An 18,887-nucleotide genomic window follows, 5' to 3' on the forward strand; every position below is an offset into this window, starting at 1 on the left:
TATGGAGCTATTTACTTCTTGTTTCTTGAGTTTAAAGGCCTAGTTTTAGTGATTTCTTTGTCACAATTAGTTCCCTGAAATTCAATTTGGGTGTGGAATAGGACTTAATTAATATTGGATTTTTGATTTTGAAAAATGAATAAAAAATATTTTCAATTTTCTCCTGTCCTTCAAAGCTTCTGTGTTTTACTGGATTTTATTAACAGTTCATAGGTAATTCAGAAGAAGTGGCTCTTTTTGAGGACCCAATAGGCTAGTTTATTACATATTGTTTTAAGCCCCCTTCTGGTCTAGGTCTCTCTTAGAACATCATCATTTAGGAGCTTATATGTCTTTCCTTTGTCAAAAATAAGAAAAATTAGATCTCTGTCTATAAGAAACCCTTTCCTGTCTCTGTGTTCACCAAACCCGAGCCCATCACAATATATCTATGAGAAGCTAAGCCCTGATACCATGGGTAAGGGAGTAGTTCCCTTGTCTAGGAACTTAATTAGAAGATTAATTTCTTAAGAGATAAACATTGCCATTCTTTGACCTTTTAATTTTCAGTAGAGAGTAGCAAAATTGAGTATCTTCACTCCCAGACAAGGGAACTACTCCCTTACCCATGGTATCAGGGCTTAGCTTCTCACAGATCTATTGTGATGGGCTCAGGTTTGGTGAACACAGACAGGGAAAGGTTTCTTAGAGACAGAGATCTAATTTTTCTTATTTTGACAAAGGAAAGACATATGAACTCCTAAATGATAATGTTCTGAGAGAGACCTGGACCAGAAGAGGGCTTAAAGCAATATGGAAGAAGTAATTTTTTGTTGTTGTTGTTTTGGGGTTTCTTTTGGTTGTTGTTAGTCTCTCTATAGTGAATGGCAGAGAGCAAGAATGTAGATTTGTCTCACGTTTGGTAGAAGGCAGAAACTATGTTATGTAAAGTTAATAGAATACAAGTGAGGTAGGCTCAAGTAAGGTAAGGCACATAATAATTGCTGGGATGGGGAAATGACTTTTGAATTCCTTCAAAAAGTATTTTCAAAAATTATCTGCGCTTCTTTGTGGTTTTCTTAGGTCACTGGACCTATTTGGGCTGGGGAGAGCAACAGAGTACGTAAGAATTGAAATTCCTTATCATTTTCTTGATCTTACCCACAAAGTACATACTCCCTCTGAACTGTGAAGCTGGATATTCATGCATTGACTTCCATTTCCCTCTCCTCTCCTACTTAAATCTTAGGAGACAGTTATCTGTGGTGGAATGTTATATCCTTTCAGGCTGGTTGTCAAGACAACTTTGTGTGTGTTTATGTGTGTTACAAATTTCAAACCAAAGTCCCAGTCATAATCCTGACAAGATCTCCTAATTTTTATTCCCCAGAGGCAAGTAGTAGCATCAGCCCACTAGTGTAGCCTTCTCCTTTGGTCCCTTTGGCTAAGGAGTGCAGTGAACAGAAGGAGAAGGCTCATTCTAGGATGTACTAGAGTCAGGGTAATTGGTGTGCATTCTGATTTGGCTGGTTTTCTTGACTAGGAGGATATGCAGAACAGACTGCTGTCTCGGGTTTATTGGTCTAGCGAATTGTGAATGCCATTTCAGCCAAAAACCTGCTTTTGTTAAGGAAACAAGAGGCTGAGGACATGGCTTGGCTTTCCTTGAAGCAGCCCAGCTAGGCCACCTTTGTTGTAGAGCTTAGAGAGTGGGCAGCCGGTTCTTTGTGGCAAAACATGTAGCCCTAGACTGACATTACTGGTTGTGTTACCCATCTCACGGGATCTGGTTGAGTCTCAGTGATTAGATATCCAGTAGGTATTAAGAGGGGCCAAAGTTTGTCCTGTCAGTGGAATTTCTCATGAAGTCTGTGCTTTCTGTGATTTGAATCCTGAGTATTTCTGCTATTAGGAAACTACTCAAAAGCAGCTTGATCCATTTATGCCTGGTGTTCCATTAGTGGAACGCTAAGCATGTGGGAGTTATTTATATCCTACTGCTCAAGGTCATCCCCAAGAGTAGGTGACCTCAGGCATAAACGGGTTAACAGAGCTCAGTTAAGGTTTTCAAGTAGAAAAAGCAACTAAGCCATGAAAAAAATGTGAATGAATTTTCTTTCCTTTCTTTGGTTGCTGAAGTTCTATTAATAGGTGTGCTGTGGATTTAAAGACCAGTCCAGGACTCAATCCAGGAATACCACATACTAGAGGGCCTCATTGTTCTGTATTTCACTGGATTTTGTTTGAGTGCCTGCTGTGTGCTCAGAGGCCTATCTTTGTTTGCCCCAGGTTAGATGACCTTCCCAGCCTACTTTTGCAGGTTTTAATTTTCCATCATTTCCTGTGTGTCCTTTTATTTACCTATCAAATGAACTACAAAACAGTTTCTCAAAATTGTATAGCCTTTCCCACCACTGGGCCTTTAATCATGCCACTGCTTTTATCCAAATTCTAGAAGATATTTCCCCTCTGCCTCTAATCTTCACCTATTAAAAACGAACCAGTTCTTCAAAGCCATCTCTTCCGTAAAGCTTCCTTACTTACCCTATCAGGAAGTGATTTTACTTTTAACTCATAGCACTTGGTTTGTGCTATTTTCATGATACTAACTGCCTTGTATAGCAATTCAATATTTGTATTTATATATTCTGTCTCCTACTAGACTGATTGTATATTCTGAGTCTTCTGTGTTGTTTAGTCTTGCATGTGTAGGCACTTAGTGAATAGTTGAGTGAACAGGTGTTCCCAGCCTTTTAATTTTCCATCTTTCAAATAGACTTTACCGGGGGCTTTTCAACTTTTACCCTCAAACTGGCTTTCTAGTTCCTTAGGCTGAGCCAACCAAACCTACACTCAGTTTCTCTCTGCAAAGCCAGGGCTTTTCTTGTCTAGTCGACATGGTGCTGTGGGGTAAATTGTGGAGTCAGTAAGAGATTGTCAGTGACACATGAAAAACACAGTTATTTAATTCAAATTGAAGTGTTACACATTTTCCTGAATTTCCATTTTTAGTTTCTAATCAGGCTTGGTGCCAGGAGGTTTTACTTTTTAGGAAAACTGGAGGTGATTGTCTGTCACTACTTTTTTCTGTTTCTCTCCTTTGTCTCACTTTATTCCTTAGTATTTTCTCTCTCCTGCCCTCTCCTGCTTTTCATAATACCTTATACTCCCAACCTCTTCTTTCCATGGATGCTTTCTTAATATTTGCCCTTTATTTCTTTAGTGTAGAAATGTTGTTAGCCTTTAGTGAAGTTGTAGAGTATTCCTCCGTTCAGCCTAGCAAAATAAACAAAAAGCAGAGCATTATTTAGGAGTAATGGGTCACATGCAGGGAGAAAGTAAAACCTATGGATTTGGGTCGTGGGCTTCTAACTCTGGCTGAGCTGCACTCGCCGGCCTCAAAAGCGATAGGATTGTCTGTCGCGGTTGCCTCCTTGGAGACTGAATCTTGGTTCTCTGGGTTATGTGCTAATACTTTTCCTGCCAGAGTTTAGTAGAACTCTGGTTTTGTCTCCTTTGTGGCCTCTGCCCCCTCATCTGTATGCATGAATAGTCCAGCACTGACTTCTACAGACTTGCTCTTTCTGTGGGTTCAGAAAGAATTAAGTCTGAGTGGCATATGGTTTTGTCTCTGGGTCCTATTTTTCTTGTCTTCAGAACAACAGATGCATCAAGGGCTAAAACCAGTGCTTCCAAAGTCTCTTTTTCCTAATATGTCATCAGAATGCTTTGTAAGCAGAATGCTTTGCATCCCTGTTGTTTGCTTTTGTTTTCAAGCTTTGCTACTCCTGCCCTGGTCAGTGGACTACTTGTTCCAAATGTCAAGTATTACTAATAATTGTTCCTGACCATTTGAACATTAGCTTCTTTCTCATGTTGATATTTTTCCTCCTGGGGTTCTAATCCCTCTCCTCTCCTTTTTTAATGTTCACATGTAACCATAAACTGAAATAGGAAAAGCTCATAAGATCATCTTACCCCATCTCCCATCTGTACCCACAAATATTATCGAGAGTCCGATGCTCAGATTTTCTTCCTTATCTATAGAACCCACATGTTTGTGCTGTGTCTCTTTTACTGGAACTCTTATCCTACCGGGTTGTCTAACAGAAGCCAAGGGGTCATTTCCCTATTATCTTCCATATGGCCCTATGTTTTACAATTCTGTCTGGAATTTTCTGTTTCTAGTTTTAACTCTTTTCTGTTTCCACTGTATAGATGCAAGTCCTTATTTCCTGCCTGAGCAATTGTAAAAGCCTAACCTTACGGTCTTCAGGAGGCTTCCACTGCCCACATTGCTACAAGATTATCTTTTTTTTTTTTTTTTTTTTTTTTTTTTTTTTTTTTTTTTTGAGATGGAGACTTGCTCTGTCACGCAGGCTGGAGTGTGGCACAATCTTGGCTCATTGCAGCCTCCACCTCCTGCATTCAAGTGATTCTTCCACCTCAGCCTCCCGAGTAGCTAGGATTACAGGCACCTGCCATCATGCCTGGCTAATTTTTGTATTTTTGCAGAGATGGGGTTCCATCATGTTGGCCAGGCTGGTCTCGAACTCCTGACCTCAGGTGATCCACCCGCTCGGCCTCCCGAAGTGCTGGAATTACAGGCGTGAGCCACTGCGCCTGGCCAAGATCATCTTTTAAAATTAATAACATGAGTTCATTTTCTGCTAAAAGTATCTCCATTTTGAGATGGTGAACATTCCTTTTCCTCATTGTGAACCAAATAGAAACTTGTCAAGAAAGGACATGTGGAACCCTGTTAATCATACACATAAGGGTATGGTGTCAGATACGACTTCCTCTTTGTAAAATAGGCTACAAAGCACTCTTAGGTTGAGCTCCCTTTCCAAGCACAGCGATGATTTGTAAGTGTGGTCTTTTTAGCTAATTTTAAGAAAAAAAACGGTAGCCAGTCAGGTGCTGGTCTGAAAGGCAGAAATAATTCTATGAAATTGTAGTCACTGCTGTTAGATAAACTTGGCTGCATTGTCAGCAAGATCCCATTGGCAGTACATATGTTTTTTCTTCTCTCAACCCATCCTCTGGATGGGAATTCTGAGCCTAGGGTGTAGGTGCTTGACAGGAATTGTTAGAAAAACCCAACACTGCAGCAGCACCATAAGAGTGCTACTGTTCTCAGCTGCATCTAGAGCCTTTGACTTGATTTCCAAGCCTTGGCTTTGACCCTCCTGATTTCCAGGACCAGCTTCTGATGTTGGACCTTATTTGGTACAGTCTGTATGTTTAAAAGTCTGAAAACACCAAGACGTTAAACAAAAGTTTTGTTGTTTATTTTCCCAAGATATGAAAAGCTATTTTTTTTTTTTTTTTTTTTTTTTTTTTTTTTTTTGGAGATGGAGTCTTGCTCTGTCACCCAGGCTGGAGTGCAGTGGCATGATCTCGGCTCACTGCAACCTCCGACTCCTGGGTTCAAGCAATTCTCCTGCCTCAGCCTCCCGAGTAGCTGGGATTACAGGTGAACACCACCATGCCCAGGTAATTTTTTGTATTTTTGGTAGAGACAAGGTTTCACCATGTTGGCCAGGCTCGTCTTGAACTCCTGACCTCAAGTGATCCACCGGCCTCAGCCTCCCAAAGTGCTAGGATTACAGGTGGGAGCCGCCACACCTGGCCAAAAAGCTAATTTTTTAAACCTCTGCTCCCTTCCCCTTTCTTTAATAACAGAGGACCAGACTGTATTTGTGACATTTAAAAGCAGTTTTTAATTACGGTTATGATAGTTGGAGAAGCAGAATTCCAAAGAATTCTGCAGTGGGAAAATGCAACCTGGAGCTCCTCTAAGAATAAGCACTAAAATTAAACTAAGTATACTATCTCCTGTGATAAGGAAGAGAGACTTGTGGGTATTAATTGAGACCGTTCTGCTCATGGCTCTGAGGTCACTGGGCTCACGTGAAGCTTAGCTTGCTTTTGTTCTCAAGGTCCAGACTTGTTACTACTAAGTTAGAAGCAGAAATAATTCTGAAGAACTAAATAAAGCTGGGGTGCTTTCATTGAATGTGCTTATTCCATAGCTTTTGAAGACCCTGATAGTGCCGTCGATGACCGAGATAGTGACTATCGCAGTGAGACCAGCAACAGCATCCCACCTCCTTACCATACAACTTCCCAGCCCAACGCTTCTGTGCACCAGTTCCCTGTGCCGGTGGGATTGCCGCAGCAGCTGCTACTTCAAGGCAGTTCCCGGGACTCTTGTAATGATTCTATGCAAAGTTATGACTTTGATTATCCTGAGCGGCGGGCCATCAGGTGGGTATTGGACACAAAGTACTTTCTCTTCGTAATATCCAGGTCTCATGATGCAGTTGGAAACAAGAATTTGGATGCTTTAACCTTAAGAGGTAGCGGAAGGGTAGCAGTATCACAGGCCAAACTACAGTCATTTTGTGTAGATTATTAGTTTTTTTTCTCTTCCACATGTTTATACATCGCCATAAGGAATGTTTATACATTGCCATAAGGAATACTTATTTTTATGGTCAGTGATTCTCAACTGATCAGGGCAGGCCCACTTGGGGTGTATCTGCCCCACTTCCTGACTCAGTGAGTTTGCTATACCCTTCGCCAGGATTAAAAACAAAAATCACAGATTGGATAGTCCTTCTTGCCTAAATATTTCCCTGAGAACTTTAGAAGAAAACCAATATGATTTCTTATAGCAGATTAAGTATTTTTACTGGAGGCCAGGCGCGGTGGCTCAAGCCTGTAATCCCAGCACTTTGGGAGGCCAAGATGGGCGGATCACGAGGTCAGGAGATTGAGACTATCCTGGCTAACACAGTGAAACCCCGTCTCTACTAAAAAATACAAAACACTAGCCGGGCGAGGTGGTGGGCGTCTGTAGTCCCAGCTACTTGGGAGGCTGAGGCAGGAGAATGGCGTAAACCTGGGAGGTGGAGCTTGCAGTGAGCTGAGATCCGGCCACTGCACTCCAGCCTGGGCGACAGAGCGAGACTCCGTCTCAAAAAAAAAAAAAAAAGTATTTTTACTGGAACTTTATTTTAATTTTATTTTATTTCTAAAATATATAAAACAATTATGCGGTTTAAAAAATGTTAAGGTACAATACAGCATAAAGAGTTTCCCACCCACGCTTACTTTCCTGTACCCCATCTTCTTCTTCCTGTTTCATAATTCCCTTCCTACTGTTGTTTCTTATGTATCCTTCCTTAGACTATTGTCATATATTTATGAGTATAAAAGCAAATACATACATATGTGGTCTCCCCTGCCCCAAGATGGAAAAAAAATTTCAGACTTAAAGAAAATTTGGAGAAGTAATTCAGTGAACACCCATATTCATGTTGCCTAGATTTACCAGTTGTGTTAACATTTTACCACATGTATTTTATCTCATTCTCCCTAATATGTATTCATATACACATACATTTTCTCTGAACCACTTAAAAATAAGTTGCAGATATTGTGTTACTTCATCAGAAAGTATTTCAGCATGTTACTCCTAAGAAAAAGAACTTTCTCTTATATAACCTCAATATCATGATCACATTCAAGAAGTTTAATGATGCAATGTTATTATCTAATGTTTAGACCGTATTTAAATTTCCCCAGTTATCTCCATAATGTTCTGTATGTATATTTGTTCCTTTCTGGTCCAGGATCCAATCCAGAACTGTGGTGCATTGCATTTGGTTTTCATGTTTCCTTAACCTCCTTTAATTTGGCAAAAATTTCATTACTTTTTGTTTTTTTGGTCTTTTAAGAAGCTTTTTTTTTTCTTCTTTTTCTTTTTCTTTTTGAGACAGAGTCACACTCTGTCTCCCAGGCTGGAGTGCAATGGGGTGATTTGGCTCACTGCAACCTCAGCATTCCTTGTTCAAGTGATTCTCTTGCCTCAGCCTCCCAAGTAGCTGAGACTACAGGTGCATGCCACCATGCCCGGCTAATTTTTGTATTTTTGTTAGAGATGGGGTTTCACCATGTTGGTCAAGCTGCTCTCCATCTCCTGGCCTCAAACGATCTGCCTTCCTCTGCTTCCCAAATGGAATTACAGGTGTGAGCCGCTGTGCCTAGCCTAAGACACATTTTTTTTTTTTTTTTGAAGAGTGCAGGCCAGTTGTTTTGAGAATGCCCCTTAGTTTGTTTTTCTCGGATTGTTTCTTCATGTTTAGAATCAGGTTAAACATTTTTGGCAAAAATGGTGGATGTCTCCTTCACATGCATTCAGGAAGCACATACTTTGTCTTATTATTGGTGATGTTTAGTTTGATTTTGTGGTTAAGAAATTTGGTATATGCTGTATTTCTCCAATGTAAAGTTACCTCTTCTCCTTCGTAATTAATAATATCTGAAGTGATACCTGAGACTGTATCAATACTCTGTTTCCCCAGTAGTCTTTTACTCAATGATCTTAGCATCCATTGATCCTTGCCTGAATCAGTTATTTTACTGATTGGAGGTTAGTTTTCAGAAAATCATTCCAATTTAGCTTATCCTTTTGGTTTCTAAAATTCACTAGACTGGCTAGGTGCAGTGGCTGATGCCTATAATCCCAGCACTTTGGGAGGCAAGGCAGGAGGATCACTTGAGTCCAAGAGCTTGAGACCAGCCTGAGAAATATAGTGAAACCACATCTCTACAAAAAATAAACAAAATTAGCTGGACTTGGTGGCGCATGCCTATAGTCCTAACTACTTGGGAGGCTAAGTTGCAAGAGATTGCCTGAGTCTGGGAGGTTGAAGCTATAGTATGCCAAGATTGCACCACTACACTCCAGCCTGGATGACAGAGCAAGACTCTGTCTCAGTCAATCAATAAAAAATTCACCAGACCATAGGAAGATCTCCTTTTCTTGCCCACCTCACCAAACTGCTACATGGTGAGTTTAGAGACAGGGTCTTGCATTGTTGCTCAGTTTGGTCTTGAATTCCTACACTCAAGTGATCCTCCTGCCTCAGACTTCCAAAGTGCTTGGATTACAGGTGTGAGCCATTGCACCTGGCCTTCTAGAAGATTTTTAGTGACTAAGTGTCTGCTTTGATCTTGCTTCTGTTTCCTAAATGAATGCTTTGGATGTTAGATCTATAAAGAACACACTGACCTAATAAGCTCCTAGCCTGTAGATTCTTTCTCCATCCCTACCTTGGTACATAGAAGAAGGCAGTCTGTAACCTAACTGAAAAGAAGGTCAGGCTATTTTCAGTATTCATAAGTCTCACATGTAGCTTCTGCTGCTACAGTCAGTATAGGGAAAGATTTTCTTTTTACTGTGATCCTCAATGCATATAGCTTTTAGATTTCACAAACAGCAAATCATAATGCCTTAGACTGGGCGCGGTGGCTCACACCTGTAATCCCAGTAGTTTGGGAGGCTGAGGCGGGTGGGTCACCTGAAGTCAGGAGTTCGAGACCAGCCTGGCCAACATGGTGAAAACCCACCTCTGCTAAAAATACAAAAATTAGCTGGGCCTGATAGTGGGAACCTGTAATCCCACCTACTCAGGAGGCTGAGGCAGGAGAATTGCTTGAACCCAGGAGGCAGAGGTTGCAGTGAGCTGAGATTGTGCCATTGCACTCCAGCCTGGGCAACAAGAGCAAAACTCCGTCTGAAAAAAAAATTATAATGCCTTAAATTATTTGTTATTTTTTGTAGTATAACAAAGTTTGACTTCTGCTGATAGTAAAAAAATGTTTTATATGTATTTTTTTCTTATTAAAAGAAATATGTTTGACTATATTCTTGGCTATACATCCTCAAATATAACTTTCAGAAAGTTAACAGCTTGGCTTCTTTTTAGACTAAAAATTTATCAGCAAATTTCGGTTTCTTGAAATCCCTTGATAGGTTTTTATGGTATACTTTAATATTGCAAATACATTCTAGATATTGGTACAACATGTTTAATTGTTTCGTTTGTTTCTTAGAAAAATAAAAGAATTCTAAAAAGCTCACCAATGAAAATTTGCAAGTTGAAGCATTTAAAAATTGATATTATAGCTGTTCTTTTTCTGATATGGAATAAACTATTTGGCTACATTGATATAATATTTAAGAACATGTGGATTTCTTTTTCATATTTTTTTGGTCTGAATGCTTTTTATCACATTGGCAATTTTATTATTCTAGTCTTCCCATTGAACATGTATTAAATCTTATAACTTCTTTCTTCCTTTTCCCTGTCTCTTCCTTTTTCTTTGCTTTATTGTTCCTCCAATTTTATCCCTTCACATCAGACAAGGCTCACGGGCTAAAGATGAAAAGATTAGGATTATTTCAGCCTTCTCTGATGTTGACTATGAAGAGCAAGAAGATATGCATAAGGAGATAGAGGGAAAAATATCACAAGAGTGTCTAGAAAATAATAACATAAACTTGAAGGAAGCAGAGGTAAAAGAAATTAGAACCCTTTCAAAAATGGATAAATACTACAGCCAACAGAAACAACCAAAGTATAAGAACAGGAAAAAGACATCACCTCAGAGCCAACAAACAGAATTCTCTACTGAATTTAAGGTTGAAGCATCTGTTTTCTCCAGGTATCCTCAAAAATATGATACACTAGATAGACGAAGAAAAAAGAAACCCTTATACAATTATTTTGAAGACACTGAAAGAAGGCATTATGAGAGATCTGAAACTAAGACTAACTACAAAAGTACATATTCTAATACTGAAAATTGTACCCTTTGCCATACTGAAAATAAGAAACAAAATATGGGGTACCCAGTTTTGTACCCCTACAAAAATGGATTTGTGGTTAAGAGTGGCCTGCAGCGCATTAAGTTGGAAAGTCATGATTATCATCTGTCCAGTTGTTTAAGACACTGTGAAAAGTCATCTGGCTCAAACCAGCATGTCACTAATTTTACCTCATTAGATATTCTTGAAGATTCTACTAGTAGTACTTCTGATGAACTTCTGGGTTCCCCCATTTCTGATAAGCAGGAAAATTTACAATCACCAACATGGCATTCATCCAGTGTCCACCATCTTGGAGATTTTCCTGAAGAATATTATGTAGCAAATTCAGCATTGCCATTACAAAGGATGAATTGTGATGCAAAAACACTTGGAGATCTGTCTGGGTGCTATATAGAAGAAAGAACCCCTTCCTCTATTGAGGAGCCCAAGGAGGACCATATTGATACAATGGATGAGCTTCAGTGTTTGGTAGAAACTGTGTCAGAATATTTAGCAGAGAAGGAAGAGGAGATTAACAGATTTGGTTCACTTTCAAAAACTAAGAAATCACATAAACAAAATAGTACTGTTGATGCAGAACACAGAACGCCTGGGGATCAAATACCACCTTTAACTATTGTCAAGAATGACAAGGACACGGCCATCTCTTTCCCTGAGATGACTGGAGTAAAATGTGCTGTTGGTTCTTTGTTTAGTTCACTCACAGAAAAAGTGGGTTCAGGTACAAAGCATCTAACAAACTCTGTGGAAAAGTTGGTTTCCTTAGTTCCAGAAAAAGCAGAAACTCTTAATCAAATAGAGGCGATTAATTTGGGATCTAAACCCAGAGCCATGGCAGTATTGGAAAAGGATCTTTCCATGCAATCTCCATTATCTTCTCAAAGAGATGATAATGTGAATATAGGCAGACATGGAAAAACCTCTGAAAATGAGCACATGGGCAATAAAACTGGGAGCTTATACTTTGAGAATGCAACAGAAGGTATTCCAAAGGACTCGGCTCTACAGAATCAGAGTTCGGTTATAAAGTCGGTTTTCAGCAGGTTAAATCCATTGAAGATCTTTTCAGAAAAGGAGGAAACAAAAAAAGATGATGACCAGAGTAAGCCACAGAGAAAAGAAAGCTTTGTTGAGTGTGGTTTGGAGTTAAATAAAAGGGAAGGCACTCTTGACAATCACAGTAGTAGCATCATTGCATTAAAGAGTAGTGATGAAGAAACTACGGGCTGGTTCCAGATGCCCACAAGTGAGAATTTGTTGTCCTCCCAAGTAACTAGTGAACCTTCAAACTTAGCTAGTTCTGCAAGTAAAAATGATGACATTGAGAGTCTATTGGAGGGAAAACCCTGTATAGATGTGTCTGTGTTACCAGATCAACAAAAAATATGTGCCAAAGATACTCCAGGACATCCTTGTACAGCTGGCAGTAGAACTGCAAATAAAGAGGTATCTTCAAAGCCATTAGAGGAAGACAAAGTTACTGGTAATGATGATTTCCTTGAGCCACTCAGAAAATCGTTTAGCCAGTTTTTGCTCACTTCCCCTGAGACTTGTTCAAAGGAAAGTTTGTCAGAATCTGTGAAAATTCACCAGGTGGAGGAAGATGGATTAGAAAGGGGCTCTAAGAAAGATGGTCGTTCCTTTTCCTTTAGTGGAAAACTAAATCTTCCATTTTTTAGAGGTCTTAGTCATTCTGAAAAGCAACAGGAGTTAAAAGAGAAAGGAAGCATTTTTCCTTTGTTTAAATTTTCTTTCACTGACAGCAAGGTTACTGTTAATGATGGCTCAGCAGTAACCACTGATGAGGAGAGCAAAAAAAATTGCCGTGAAGATACCAAACATAGTTCAATAAAATCTAGTTATGTTCCAAATATTCATAGTGATCTAGGAAAATTGGACAGCACAGAGGAATTTAAAAAGAATGACCAAATAAATTGTCCTGAAAATGCCAAACTTAATTCAATAAAATCTAGTTCAGTTCCAGATATTCCTGATGATCTAGAGAAGTTTGACAGTACAAAGGAATTTAATAAGAGTGACCAAGTAAATTGTCCTGAAGATGCCAAACTTAGTTCAATAAAATCTAGTTCAGTTCCAAATATTCATAATAATCTAGGGAAATTTGACAGTACAGAGGAATTTAATCAGAATGACCAAAGAAATAGTCCTGAAGATGCCAAATTTAATATAATACAGTCTGATTCAGTTACAAATATTAATAATGATCCGGGGAAATTTGGGAGTATAGAGGAATTAAATCCAAGTGACCACACAGCAGGAGAGAATTTTGAAAGAGATGGATTAGCCATCCCTGGAGTTGTGCCCAAAAAACATATAACTTCAGATCCTTTAGGAGAAGTTAAGAGTCTAATACAAGCAGCATCTTCAGTAGCATCAGACTCTTCATTAGAGTGTAATTCTGCCACTTCGAAATCCACTTTGGTTAATGAAACTGATGAAGATAAGGTTATAGATAAGACTTCCAAGAAAAAAACCCAAGGAAGCTTCCTTTCTGGCCTGTTTAATAGGTTTTCTTCTGCTGAAAATTTGTCTAGTCAAGAATTAAATTTGAAAAATGATGACTCCCATCACAAGAATGATACCCCAGGTTTAATCTCTGGAATATTTAACCTGCTATCAAATAGCAGTATGACTGATCATAAACTGGAGGAAGCAAAGTTCGTGTCTTTAGGCAACACGAAGAGTTTGAATGGAGATATGCATTTATCTTTGGATGAGGTCCCTGCTACTTCACATGTGACTTCTGAGACCCCGAAGAACCATGTTGAAAAACATGAAACTTCTGGCTTCATAGAAGCCTCCTTGTTACCTAAAGAAAACATACCATTATCTGATGCTGGGGTTGATAATCATCATTGTTCTCCTACAGGGAAAAATCAACAAAGTGAAAAGCATCGTCCCTCTTCTGAGAATATTGTACTTCACTGTGCTCCAAGTGCTCAGCTAGGTTTTTTGGATAAATCTATGACTAAGAGGCAAATGCCAAACCATGTTCTTGAGGCAAAACTACATGAAAATTCAAAGAAGTTAAATTCACCTGTACTAAATACTAACATTCTCAATAAATCAAACAACTGTCAGGCTTTTGAAGAGATGAACAGTCCTTTCTGTTTTGAATGGGACTCTGACATAAAAGATTTGTCTAAAAATTCCAGAAAACTTCAGCCAGTTTATTATATGTTAAATCAAAATAGATTTCCATCAGCAGATGCTTTCTTGTGGCTTGACTCAGAAAACTCAGTGATAAATTTTTGCCAAAAAGATCAAAATGCAAATATCTTGGAGTGGAGAACAAATCCAAACAGTGTCATTTGGTGTGACTTACCATATGAATCATTCAATCAGTTAGCATTTAATGAAGATTACTTATTAAGAGGTGATGTGTGGGCAGCTAACTCATTATATGGAAACTCTGGTCCTCTTCCAATTAATGAGGCTAATAATTCACTAGAAGAATTACCCATTGACTTAAGCTCTTCATCAGGTCATGAAAAGACTAGATGCCCCATAGTTGATCAAAAATCATTAAAGATGGATGAAAACTTTGTTTTTTCAAGTTTTGGTTATGAGTACCAGGAATGGTTGTCATGTCTTGAACATGGAGTGTGGTGGCCATCAGAGGATGGGGATTATGGATATTATATGTTTCATGATGGTCAATATATCTATTCTCTTCTCACTGATTCTACTGGGCAGTATGCATATTTGTTTATACCTGATTCTTATCAAGATTATTTGGATTGTGATTTACAGACAAATGGTCTCTCAAGTATTATGTTGGATGACAGCATTATTTCTGCCTGTAGTTTTAAAGTACTTGATGAGGAAGATGAAATATTGTGGTATGTTGAAGAGGAACCAATTGATGACCCTCTTGATTTATCTTTAGCTTTGCCAAGAAGTGAAGAACCCTTGTATCTAAATTTAGAAACCTTTTCACAAGTACTTAAAGAGTCAAGTTATGACCAAAGCGATCAGCCACTAGATTTTTCAGGCTATAATCGTCAAAAATTTAAAGGAGATTTTAGATCTTTCAAAGAAAAGCCATGTGGTTCTGAAGATCCTGAATGTACATTAGATCTCAGAAGTCAGCCCCAAACTATTAGTAATCATGTCTTAAACAGAGATCAAATTATAGAGAGAGATAAAAACCAGCCTCTAACTAAAGATTCATCAGTTCACCTTTCCAGTTTCCATTGGCTTCAGCCTTCTATTGAAGAAGTTGCCTCTTTGGTTCATCCTGAAAATATTACTAAAGGCTCACAACAAGCAGAAGAGACATCGTTAGTGAACAAAGTGACTTCAGTATTTTCTGTTTTGGGTGCCTCAGTTGGAAGTACTTTGAATTTTGGTAAGAGTGAATCCTTAGAGTCTTTGGCCATGCAGAAAGTCAGTCAGCAGTCAGATTTAGCAGAGCTCACAAATGATGGCTTTCAGTCATTAATCGTGAGTAAGCAATTAGAGGGTAACTCCCCAAATGAGGAAAAAAGTCTTCTCAAGGATTCAGAAAGACAGATAGTATCCAATGTTCAGCATCCAGAATTGACCAAAAATATAAGACAAGAAGAATTCTCTTTAAATAAAAACATTCATGTGAAAAAGCAAAGTTTGTTAAAATCTGGTTTCCAGTTAAGCCAAACAACTCCTCAGGCTAAATTAGGTGTAAAAGATGATGAAATCATTACAACGGACTCTATTTCAGTTTCTCCTGCACCTCAGCATAGTAGCGATGAGCATGAGAATTGTGAGCTTCCCCAGGACCAGTCGTCCAAAGAGTCTGAGGAAAAATTATTTAAAACTGCACTGAAACTCTTCAGTAGAGAATCTTCAGTTAGTATGACAGCAAATGAAAAACAGTCATCTGGATTTTTGAACCTTTTTAAAGCTCAGGTGAATAAAGAAGGATCATCAAACTTAGAAAAGACTGGTGATACAAATGTCAAAATATCACCTCAGGAAAAGAAAGAATCTTCTGGTGTTTCAAATTTTTGGGGTACCCTTGGGGATTTCTTTAAAGCCAATGTATCTCCTATACAGACAACTGAAAATATGTCTGTTTCTTCAACTAATAAGGATGAGGTCAGGTCAAGTCCTACTCCTATAGAGCTAGCTAGCCAGGGCACTGGGAACTTTCCTGCTGCACCAGTTTCCTCTAAAGGGAAGGCTAGAGTTAGAAGACTGAATAAACAGACTACTATCGATGACAGTAGGTTAAAGGAACCATCAACTAGAGGGATCCAGGGTAATGATTTGACTGAAAAAGAGGTACCATTCAGAGACCACCTAATCCAGCAGTCACCTAATTCATCTTTTTCAACAAGTAATCTCAAAGAGTCTTCCAGGGATTCTTCAGTAGAAACTAGTGGTGTGACTACAGTGACAGAAGCTTCAAAAAGTAATGAAATATCCTTTGATACCATGAGCAAGAGAAATTCAAATGAACAATATCATTTTTCTGACAAAGACTGGAGTTTCTCCATGGCTACAACATCTTCACCTCAACCAGAGTTACCAACCAAAAAGAGTATATTTTCTTTTCTGACTAGATCTGAAAAATCTGAGAACAGAGCCTCTGCTAGTCTACCAAGAGCCAAATCTCAAGCAGAAGGGCTATTCACACTTCCTTCCTTTTTTTCCACTGCTAGCTCAAGCATTAAGAAGGATACCTCTCATAGTAGCTCTACTTTTAGTTTCTTCAGCTTGCCCTTTTTGGATCAAAATAAGGAGACCTCTGGGGAAAAACAAAGCATTTCAACTGTTGTTCCAGTGACCTCCCAGCCCTGTAAGAAGACAAATGTTTTTGTAGACAGTAGTAGCACAATGACCAGAGAAAGTTCCAGTGGTCATAGAGATAGCACAGCCGAAGAAGTAGTTCATGAACAGCAAATGGCACCTTGTATTTCCATTAACAACACAATTGAGGTTACCTCCCTTGCAGATGAGCTCAGTATAGAGAAGAGGGACTGTGAGGAAAAACTGAGTTCCAATACTGGACCACGAACATCAGTGGATTTCCAGATGAATGAGTTGCAAAAAGACATTGTTCCTCCTTCACCAGAATTTCAGGCACAAGCTGAAACATTCCTCATTGGCCCAGAGAACCTTGGGATAGTTCCCCATGAAGAAGAGGCTTTCAACCACAAAGCCTTCCCCAGTGACTCACTGTCCAACTCTTTTTCACTTGCTAAACAGTTAATTGAAAAATTCAATGACTTAGATAGTTGTACTAACTACCACCAAAATGAGAAATTTGCTACTGAACCAGTGAACTTGCCATTAGAAAAGGCCCCCGATGAGGTCTTACCACAGATCCTGGGGCCAGCCTCTTCCTCTCCAGTGCCGGGGTGTGCAGGGAACCTTCAGAACCAAGATGCAGATAAAGAGGAAGACAAATCTGCATTGGGATCTTCAGTAGACATGCTTTCAGGGTTTGTGACCAAAGTGAAATCTTTCTCTGGGAGCTTAATTGAACCTCCCAAAACACTCTCTGGACTTTTCTCCTCTGCTAAATCTCCAAAGAAAAACTCCTTTTTCTCTCTTGCTTCTGATGCATCATCTCAGCCCCTCAAAGATGAATTATTTGGAATTTTCAAAAGTCCCAAGCCAGAGCCATACAAACAAGAATCATCTCTCCCAGCTACTTCATGGCTTCAAAATGGTTGTTCCAGAGATGCTGTAGGATCAGCACCTCCAGAAAGGAGAGAAGCTGCCTTTACAGCACCCAATTCAGAATCTACTCTCAGTGACTGTAGAATGACTGTGGTTAGTGCAAAGCCAGAATCAGATATCTTGACAGATGATCCTAAGCTAACAACCAAAATGGAAGACAATAATACTCCTGAAAATATTCTGGAACTTCAACGTTCTGAAACAATTAATACATCTTCTTTCTCAGGCGATGATACTGGGCAAGGAGTATTGTCTCTGAGTGATGAAGGAGACATGGGGATATTGCAAGCTACAGACACAGAGGCATCATTAGAAGCAGAGAACATTGCACTGCCAACACAGTTGCAATCAGATCCTACCTGCATTGCCGAAGAGCTTCCTTCAATTCAGCTACCTCTTCCTCTTGAGCCAGAGCCAGCTATTCAAACTGCCTCCTCAAACCAAGATTTACTGGAGCTGCATCCAGCCAGTTCACTAGAAACTGATACTACACTGTTCAGTGATGCAAGTGTGAGCCAGAGCACCACACTGGAAACCGAAGGGCGCTTTTCTCATCCTCCGCTGGAGGACCCTGTGCTTCCTGCCAAAGAAAGTTGTGAGATAATTCATGCCAAGAAAGATCCACCTGCAGTCCCTCAGGAAACAGAGCAGTCAAGACCACGTTTTGAGATCCCAAATGTGACCAGTTGGCCAAAGCTTCGTTTGCCATCCTCTGCTACTAACCATGGGAAACCACTGAGCTCTTTCTTTTCCTCATCTCTCCCCTCTGGCAATAGAGCAGCAGAGACTGGTTTAATGTCCAGTTTTAAGAAGTTGTCAACTCTCTTTGAGGGAAATAGTGAGGGGAAAGGAAGTGTACTAGCAAGTGATTCAAAACTAGGGTTTGGAAAGGTGGATCTTTCATTTCCGTGGCCAAAAGAGAACAAAGGGGGCCCTGAGCAAATGCCTACAGAATCTTCCCCTCCAGTTTTAGTTACTAGTAGTGATCAGGACCTTAACTCCAGTGAGGCTAACAAAGCTTTGGAGTCTTCTCAGATATCTGGGGCCAGTGCTCAGCCAAATAAAGTCTACACTCAGCCCTCTGGGGCCTCTGAGCAGCTGGTGGCCAGGCCAGAGGTCTGTGCTCAGGGGCTTTCAGGGCCTGGAGAAGAGGGGAACCAGCAGGAAATCTCAGCATCCAGAGAGCACTGGGATACCAAAGGCAACCTCTCTAGCCCCACCTGTCCTTCAGGGAAACATGAGGAAGAACCCTCCACTGTCTCTGAGATATTTCACCAGCCAGAAAAACAGGAAGAGGAGGCAGTGCCTGCTAGTACTGACTCTGATTTGAATGTACAGCAGCCAGTCACTCTGAATGACATCATGGAGCCAATGACCAACAAAAGGCCTGTTCTTAAGCATCATAAATGGCTTTAAAGAATCGACCATTTATGATGCAAGTGACTTAGTGGTAGATTAATCATAGCTTATTTTTTATCCTTCCTGTGTCTTTCCTAGTACCCGAGCTTCATGTTAATTAGGGGTTAAATAA

General features: G+C 39.7%; 1 protein-coding gene across 3 annotated transcripts in view; it reads left to right on the plus strand.

The window, feature by feature from the left end:
- The window catches only part of UNC13B (unc-13 homolog B), a 233,211-nt gene that overhangs the window by 118,980 nt on the left and 95,344 nt on the right, over positions 1 to 18,887 (plus strand). For 2 of the 3 annotated variants that reach the window (XM_007968847.3, XM_007968848.3), the window contains exon 8: positions 6,018 to 6,252. In XM_007968847.3, the coding sequence (XP_007967038.3) occupies positions 6,018 to 6,252 (235 nt within the window). Of the gene's footprint in view, positions 1 to 6,017; positions 6,253 to 10,500; positions 18,742 to 18,887 lie in introns of all 3 variants that reach the window. The other variant, XM_073021753.1, reaches the window with a different exon arrangement.

Source organism: Chlorocebus sabaeus, chromosome 12, assembly GCF_047675955.1.
Source record: "Chlorocebus sabaeus isolate Y175 chromosome 12, mChlSab1.0.hap1, whole genome shotgun sequence".
In the NCBI taxonomy this organism is placed as follows: Eukaryota; Metazoa; Chordata; class Mammalia; order Primates; family Cercopithecidae; genus Chlorocebus; species Chlorocebus sabaeus.